Below are 8,979 nucleotides of genomic sequence, written 5' to 3'. Positions count from 1 at the left end.
GTGACTAGCAGAAAAATGCATATAGCAAGATGTGTCAATAAACATTTCTGTTAAGCTAAGTAGAGTAACACTTTCAAAAAACTTATGGGAATATGAATTACCTTAACCTAAAAAATAATTTAATATAACGATATTCAATTTGCATGTTGTGTACTCTTCAAAAATAATTCATGTGAACCAATCAGATTTACTTGCCCCCCTTTTTGTTTTTTCCATTTTTAGTACTTTAGGGCAGAATTGGTATTTGGTTTCAGTTTTCATCTTCTATTATTGATTTTATATTTTTGTTCATATTGAGTGATTTTTATTTTCTAAAAAACAATATATGAAAAAAGTGAAAGCATGATATAACAAAAGAAAATATGAAATCTTTTGTTGACTTTACCTTAAAAATAGAGAATTGGTTTATGTGAAGAAAAAATTGAAATATATTTTTATATTTATTTTTTATTTTCACTATTTATCTAACAAAATTGTGAACAAAACTAAACAAATGCCTGAACAGCTAACAATTTGGTTTTGGTAATTCTATATTTTGAAAAGCTTTCAAGCTTAATGGCCCATCAAAATTTTTTCGTTTGGTGTTTGTTCACTTTTCATTTTAAGTAGATTGCTAAGTTATTTAAAGATCATATTAGGAATTTGGTCCTTCAAAAATATATTTGACATGATCTTAAAAATATTTGTGGTATTTTCACTCTTAATTGACAACTTTGAATTCTTTAGAATAATATTTTGAATTTTCATCTTGCTTCTTATATTAAGTATGAGGTTCAACTTACAAATTAAAATATAAGTTTCCACCATTTCATTAAGTTTGTCTATTTATTTATTTAAATTTTATGATTTTAAATTCTTTGTTGTAATTAATATTGTATGTGTTCTTCTTTTAGATTTGATCTTCTTGACATTATAAATTCACTGTTTGTAATGAAAAGCTGCCTGCATGATAGGATCCAAAGTGTCATCCTTCTAGACGGTCCTTTAACTTGTGAGATACTTAATTGGACTTTAATTTTGTTCATTGCAAAAGGTTCTTTAACTCTTTCAAACTCTTATATTTAGAAATAAAGATGAAAACATAGTAACTAACCTCATCCATTCTAATAAATATCTTTTATCAATGAATCTTCAATAATTTTGAATTTATTTATTTTGTGTATTAAAGCTTTGGTGGCTAATTGGTTTATAAAAATTCCATCCTCCAATTAATTGCTAGACCCTTGCTTATGAGAACAAATCTCCCAACCTCGGTTTGGGGGCATGCTATTTTACATGCCACAGCACTTATTCGTTTGAGGCCAACGAGTTATCATCAATTCTCTCCTATACAATTAGCTTTTGGCCAGCAGCCAAATGTTTCCCATTTAAGAATATTTGGGTGTGCGATATATGTTCCCATTGCACCACCTAATCGCACCAAAATGGGACCCGTTATTCATCAAACAACATACACAGAAAAGATCTTGAAAAGATTTTATATGGATAAGTCACATCCATTAAGTACCCCAATGATTGTAAGATCTTTAGATGTGAAAAAGGATCAATTTCGTCCTAAAGAAGAAAATGAAGATATCCTTGGTCCTGAAGTAGCATATCTTAGTGCCATTGGAGCGCTAATGTATCTTGCTAATAATACGCGACCTGACATATCTTTTGCTGTGAATTTACTAGCAAGATATAGTTCCTCTCCAACCAGAAGACATTGGAGTGGAATCAAACAAATCTTTCGATATCTTCATGGGACGGTTGATATGGGTTTGTTTTATCCCTATGGATCCAAGTCACAATTAGTTGGCTATGCAGATGCTGGATACTTGTCTGATCCACATAAAGGGAGATCTCAAACAGGATACCTGTTCACATATGGTGGTACAGCTATATCATGGAGGTCCACGAAACAAACGATTGCAGCAACCTCCTCTAATCATGCTGAAATACTGGCGATTCATGAAGCTAGTCGCGAGTGTTTTTGGCTAAGGAGTTTGATTCAATATATTATGTCATCATGTGGACTGATTGATCATAAGATAGCTCCAACTGTCCTGTTTGAAGATAATACAGCATGCATTGCTCAACTTAAAGGCGGATACATCAAAGGTGATAGAACAAAGCATATTTCTCCCAAATTCTTTTTCACTCATGACCTTCAAAATCAAGGGACAATTGATGTCCAACAGATCCGTTCAAGTGACAATCTGGCAGATTTATTCACAAAGTCACTCCCGAAATCCTCCTTTGAAAGATTGGTACATGAGATTGGGATGCGTCGATTTCGAGATATTAAATGATGTCGACAAGAGGGGGAGACTGTACTCTTTTTCCCTTGGTCAGGTTTTTTTCCCATTGGGTTTTTCTTGACAAGGTTTTTAATGAGGCAGTCCCCATCACTAAAGGATATTGTACTCTTTTTCCTTCACTAAAATTTTTTTTCCCACTGGGTTTTTCTTTAGTAAGGTTTTAACGAGGCAATAATCCTGAATGGTCATCCAAGGGGGAGTGTTGTGATATGGATGACCACGTAGACTCACCTTCTCAATATTGAAGGAATCATTCTCAAGAGAGAATGGATTTAATGAGGTTTGACAAAGCTAGTTTTGTATGCCTATAAAAGGATGTACGGGCAAAAGGAATAAACAACAATAACAACAGAACAAAAATATTATTCAGTCGCTGCGTTTTGTTTCTTTTTGTAATAATCTAATCTCAGATAAGAAGAGACTTTGCATCTCTTCTCATCTTGCTTCGCATACGAGTACACGACAATCTTGAATCTATATTCTTCTTTCCACATCTTCGAATTAAAACCCTAACCCTTCTCTCTCTCTCTTTCTCTGCAATCCATGGAGGCTATCGATTCCAACCCTAACCCTACGCCTCCGCTTCCTTCATCAGAGACCCTGAATTCATACGATCCATCCTTGCATCTTCACAATTCCGAACCTCACTATTCAGATGCTGCCAACACTACTGACCCTGGCCACCCGAACACATCGGAGAACGGCCAGGCAGCCGTCGGTGCTGATGTGAATTACCCGCCTCAGGTCGCCAAACCTTTGATATCCGAGAACGGGTTGACCGGTACCACCACCCGCAGTGGCACCGACAAGGACCAATCCGGCGGCGAGGAAGAGACAACCAGCAGGCGCCGACGTAGGAGCCGGTGGGACCCGCAGCCTGATTCCAACGACCAGAGCAACAGCTGTGGCGGTGGCGATGCCGATTCTGGCACCAAAGTGAGGAAGAGGAAGTCGCGGTGGGCTGATGACGATCCGAAGCCAGTGATTCAGCTTCCTGATTTCATGGGAGGTATTGAATTCGATCCTGAGATTCAAGCTTTGAATAGTAGGCTACTTGAGATTAGTAGAATGTTGCAATCGGGTTTGCCTTTAGATGATCGCCCTGAAGGTGCTCGATCCCCTTCACCTGAACCTATATATGATAACATGGGAATTAGGATTAACACTAGGGAGTATCGTGCTCGTGAGAGATTGCAGAAGGAGAGGCAGGAGATTATATCTCAGATTATTAAGAAAAACCCTGCCTTTAAGCCTCCAGCTGATTATAGGCCTCCAAAGCTTCAGAAGAAGCTCTTTATACCGATGAAAGAATACCCTGGTTACAATTTCATAGGACTGATTATTGGCCCTAGAGGTAACACGCAGAAGCGGATGGAGAAAGAAACTGGTGCTAAAATTGTGATTCGGGGTAAAGGATCAGTGAAAGAAGGTAGGCTGCAACAGAAGAGGGATTTAAAACCTGATCCTTCGGAGAATGAGGATTTGCATGTTTTAGTGGAGGCAGAGACACAGGAATCGCTTGATGCTGCTGCGGGTATGGTGGAGAAGCTCTTGCAACCTGTGGATGAGGTATTGAATGAGCACAAGAGGCAACAGCTTAGGGAACTTGCAGCCTTAAATGGGACGATTAGGGACGAAGAGTATTGTCGATTGTGTGGTGAACCTGGTCATCGTCAATATGCTTGTCCTACAAGGACTTCAACATTTAAGAGCGAGGTTGTCTGTAAGCATTGTGGCGATGGTGGACATCCAAGCATCGATTGCCCGGTAAAGGGTGCTACTGGGAAGAAGATGGATGATGAGTATCAGAACTTCCTGGCAGAGTTGGGAGGTACTGTTCCTGAATCTGCAACAAAGCAAACTCCTACGCTGGCGATTGGTCCCGGCAACTCTGCAAGTAATCCCCCTTGGGCAAACAACAGTGCTGCTTCAACTGGTGGTAGTACAGCACACCCTGGCTTAGGTTCTGCTACGATTAAAAAGGAAATTGATGATACAAATTTGTACATTGGGTATTTGCCACCCACTCTTGATGATGATGGTCTGATCCAACTGTTTCAACAATTTGGTGAGATTGTTATGGCCAAAGTTATCAAGGATCGAGTGTCAGGTTTAAGTAAAGGATATGGATTTGTGAAGTATGCTGATATTCAAATGGCAAATAATGCAATTTCGGCCATGAATGGTCATCGCCTTGAGGGCCGAACCATTGCTGTGAGAGTTGCTGGTAAGCCTCCTCAGCCTGTTGTACCTCCTGGTCCTCCAGCATCTTCTGTGCCCACTTATCCTGTTCCAAGCCAGCCACTTGGTGCCTATCCATCCCAGCAATATGCTGCTGGTGGTCCAATTGGTAGTGCGCCCCCTCCAAGTTATGGTGGTACCCCTGTTCCGTGGGGTCCTCCTGCTCCTCCTCCTCCTCCATATGCTGCTTATGCGCCACCTCCTCCTGGGTCAACAATGTATCCTCCTATGCAAGGCCAGCCTCTGCCTCCCTATGGTGTTCAATATCCGCCTGTCCAGACAGGCCCTCCTGGTGCCACATCCCAACCTGCATCCAGCAGTGAAGTTCAGCAGAGTTACCCTCCTGGAGTGCAGTCTGACAATAGTACCACTACTCAGTCTGTACCCTCTATATATGGGAACTCGGTGCCTTCAATGCCTCCACCACCTCAACCTACTTACCCTGCATCATATGGTTATCCTCCATACTACAATGCAGTTCCTCCACCACCTCCCCCTTCTGCGCCTGGTCCTCCCTCTACTTCAGACCAGTCCCACATTGGGAATGTGCCTTGGGCCAGTAATCCTCCGGTACCACCTCCTGCTTCATCTGCAGAAAAGACAACATATGGTGCAGATCAATCACAGGGAATAGGCAATGTGCCTTGGGCCACAAATCCACCAATTCCTCCGCCTGCTTCATCGGCTGCAGATTCAGAGTATGAGAAGTTCATGGCAGAGATGAAATGATCTAGTTTTGTTGGAATTGATTTCCAAAGGTGCGTGTGTCATCTCCATTTTTGGCCCATATGAATGTTGTATTTGATTGAATCTATAATTCAATTGCTAACTTGCTTTTTACATCTGATATATAGCTTACTTTGCATTTAGTCATAAGTCCATGTTTTTTAATTCACATAAAAGCTTCTTGTGACTCATGTACTGTAGCTCTTTCAGCTGATGAGCATCCTGAGAAAACCATTACTTGTTTGGATTTACTTTAATTGGAAACAGGTTCTGAGTAAGCTTTCCCTTCTGGATTTCAGCTTGTCCTAGTAACTCATGAATATTGATATAAAAAAATTAATTATACCAAATTATTCCGTGTGGTCATATTCATGGTTACATGTTTTGCATTTGAGTTGCGATTTTCATCTGCAGCTTGGACCCCCAATGGATATATATAAGCGTTGTTTTCCTTGAAGTGTTTCAGAAAAAAATAGAGGGCCATCTCTGAACTCCCTGATTTTCTCCCCCTCCCTCCCGTCTCCCAAATTCACACCAACAGACCAAGTAAAACACACACACACACAAGGAAGATAATTAAACTAATTTAATTAATTATGTAAATCAACTTATTCACCTCTCTTTGTTAACTTGCTTCCACTTGGGCTTTTGTATATCTGAAGGGCCCTTACAGAGGGATGGGCAAACTGGTATGATTTTGTAAGTATATGTGATATCCACATACTTTAAATTTGATTTATTTCAGCTCCAGCTCTCTTGTAGTGTGTCTTTAGTGTTGTATACCTTTTTTTTTTTATTTATTCTTTTCAAGTGGTTTAAAACAACTTGCAATATTAGCTATGGCTTTTTATATTTTTACTATTATATTTAATCAAGATTTTGCCTTTGTTAACACCTCATTGTTATGATGCAACATTGTACAGGCCTGATGTTTCTTGGAGCTCTAACCTCTTGCCATGTCTTTCTTCGAAGTATGGGACTCACTTTAACCTTGCTGTGTACTCTTATGAACTTTGCAGAGTTTTGGGCTAGAAGTTGAGAAAAGTCTTCATACAGTAGACACAACATCAGAGCTTATTATTGTCATGATTATTATTAATCTCTTTTTGTTGTGTAGGACTTAACACCGTCTTAATTATTTTCTTTTGGTATTTTATTGATTTATACATTAATGTCTGGTTTCTAATGTCTCATTCTGAAAGTTTGTCCGAACTTCTATGGCAGCTGGTTCCTGGTGTTTCATTGATAAATTTGTTTTGTCATTCTCGGTTTATTGAGTTCATTCAGAGCTGATTCTGAGTTCTGACTTGTAGTTTTTATGATGAGCCTAAATCATTTGTTTTTGATGGCCCTAAGTCTCATAATTGCTTGGTGCTGAAGCTGCCTTTTAGATGCCTTTTATCATACACCTCCTTCCTGAAGGTAAATCATGCCTTGTCATTTCATTTTGGGCATATTTCGGGTTGGTTTACAAGATAATTTAAAAAAAATGTATATATTTAACAGTTGCAGTGTGGCAGGTAAAAGATTTCAAACATTTTTTAGGTTTTTGGCATGATGAATGTCAAAATTTGGTGTCCTTTACACATTTCTCCTCAATTGAACTTAAGCTGACACGGTGTTATGAACACCAAGTTCTTGTATGATGATGATACAGGCAAGTATGAAGTTTCCCATTTGTTCTGAGGTGATCATTCATATGGTCCTCTGAGGAGGGCAAATATTGTTGGGCATAAGATGGAGGCTGAGATGAAATTGATTGTTGGTAGGGTTTTGAGTCGTTTTCACATGCTTCATTTAGCTGTGTTGCTGGGTGAAGATAGATATAGTAGATAATCATAGTATTGTAGAAAACTCCTTTATCTGTTCTTTTTGGATTAAAATGAACAATTGAATTGTAATGCCGCTGGGAAATAAAGCTTTATGGTCGCCAACAATTAAATGTTAAATTATTGTCATGAAATCCCCCAGTCATATTAGGGCCTATTTAGTTTGTGTTTTCATTCTCGTTTTCAATGTTTTCTAATTTTAAGATTCTCTAAAGAAAAAAGAGAAGTAGTAAAAAATCTAAAATTCTGTTTTTACTTTTTCTTTTTTCATTTACAAAATCTTAAAAAAAAAGTGAAAATCAAATAGGCCTTTCGTTTTTCTAGTTTGTTGGTCTGTCGAGGTAAATATGTAGGTTCTGGAAGCCCTCCTAATGGTTAATAGGTACCATGTCCACCTTTCTAGTACTATCTAAGATGTGAACTATCAATTGCTTAGTGGATTTGGTGTTTCCATTCTCAGAAACGTGTTGACACCTGACACTAAATGTAATATGGGCTGTCCTCAAGTTTCTTGAAATGCGATTTATTTTGAGTGTTGAACATGATTGTTTTGCAGTATTTGTGAGTTGATGTTTGATTGGGAAGAGAAGAGAAAGGGTTTGAAGAATAAGTTGCGCTTTTAGGTAGTGTTTACTCTGAGGTTGAGATTCAGATTCAGAATTGTGTTTGGTAGTTTTTGGTAGTTTGAAACTAAAATTTTAGTCTTTGTCTCCAAAATTTTAGTCTCTTAAATTAAGCATTTCTAGAAAATGAAGACACAAGAATCTGAAATTTTTTGGGACGAAAATTAAAATTTTAATAATATTTTATTTATGCAATACCCTCATCTAATTTTTTGAATTCTTATTCTACCCCATCTACCCTCTCACCTCTCCAACCTCAATAGTAGTAGATCTCTGGTGATGTCTCCGGCGCATCTGAACAGATCTCACTCCGGTCTCACCTTTGATCTTGCTCTCCTCCAAAGCCTCTCTGAGAGGAAGTGCCAGAAGCACCGGGAGAGGGCCTAACAGATCTCGCCCCAGTCTCACCTTAGGAGGGTGCTGGAAGAAGTGGGAGTGTTTATTTTGTTTTTAATTTTTTATTTAATAAGGATAGTAAAGTAATTTTATTTGTTTCAGTATTTGTATTTATTTTAAATCAAATAAGATAGTGAGACATAGCAAAGTCTTGTATACTTTATACTAAATACATTATAGAGACTTCATTAAATCTTAGTCTCTCAGTTTCAATCTCTCCTCTAAATACTACCTTAGTGACTCTTCAAAAGCTCAAACTCTCCACTACCTTTTTCTCTCAAAACAGCCCCGTTGTATTCCAAATTTCCAATAGTGTATCCCTTGGATGTTCATTGTGGTGCTATTTGTCATCAACTTGCCATTAGCTTAGGCTAGAAAAACCTCTGTATATTTTATCTTAAATAATTTCTATGACTTGACGACTTAGTATGTGATATCAAATCAGTGTTGTTTTTTTTTTTTTGAGACCGAAGATTGATTTGAACTAATCTAATTTAATATTTTTTTAAGTATACATTAAATTTGATCGAAAAACCAGAAAGTTTTTTTTTTTTTTCCTTTAGCCTAAGATGGTATCCTTTCCCATTGTTGTGCCATTGAACATAGTGCATTCATCAACGTTTCAGTAACCACATTACCATGTAACAGTAATACTAAATACGGTTCAAGATGCCAATTGCCAAGGACCCCAAGAAAACTTATTTCAACAAGTGTGAATAATTGAGTTGCACTTTTGTTATTTGTTTTCATTTTTAGTGTTTTTCATAAAATAATATTTTTTTCACCTATTTTTTTATAATATCCTAAAAACAAAAGTACTAAAGATGAAAATAAAAATAAAAATGAAAAAACAAATTAAAAGCA

At 37.7% G+C, this 8,979-nt stretch overlaps 1 protein-coding gene across 2 annotated transcripts; it reads left to right on the top strand.

Annotated features, from left to right (window-relative positions):
• LOC107629722 (branchpoint-bridging protein) lies at nucleotides 2,668-7,216 on the top strand. 2 transcript variants are annotated; one of them, XR_001618023.2, is made up of 3 exons: nucleotides 2,668-5,299; nucleotides 5,930-5,966; nucleotides 6,191-7,216. XR_001618023.2 is itself a non-coding variant. In XM_016332589.2 (2 exons), the coding sequence occupies exon 1, from the start codon at nucleotides 2,844-2,846 to the stop codon at nucleotides 5,268-5,270; it is 2,427 nt and encodes an 808-aa protein (XP_016188075.1). In that variant the 5' UTR covers nucleotides 2,669-2,843; the 3' UTR covers nucleotides 5,271-5,299; nucleotides 6,191-7,211. The 2 variants fall into 2 exon arrangements, 1 of the variants encoding a protein (XP_016188075.1); XM_016332589.2 differs by lacking the exon at nucleotides 5,930-5,966 and having other exon boundaries at nucleotides 2,669-5,299; nucleotides 6,191-7,211.

The sequence above is a fragment of the Arachis ipaensis genome, chromosome B03 (genome assembly GCF_000816755.2).
Source record: "Arachis ipaensis cultivar K30076 chromosome B03, Araip1.1, whole genome shotgun sequence".
NCBI classification, from domain to species: domain Eukaryota; kingdom Viridiplantae; phylum Streptophyta; class Magnoliopsida; order Fabales; family Fabaceae; genus Arachis; species Arachis ipaensis.
Note: the sequence above shows the minus strand (reverse complement) of the source record. Positions and strands in the feature narration are given on the sequence as shown.

Coding starts and splice junctions, on each gene's coding strand:
- LOC107629722 (XM_016332589.2), top strand. CDS start 2,844: ATGGAGGCTATCGATTCCAACCCTAACCCTACGCCTCCGCTTCCTTCA.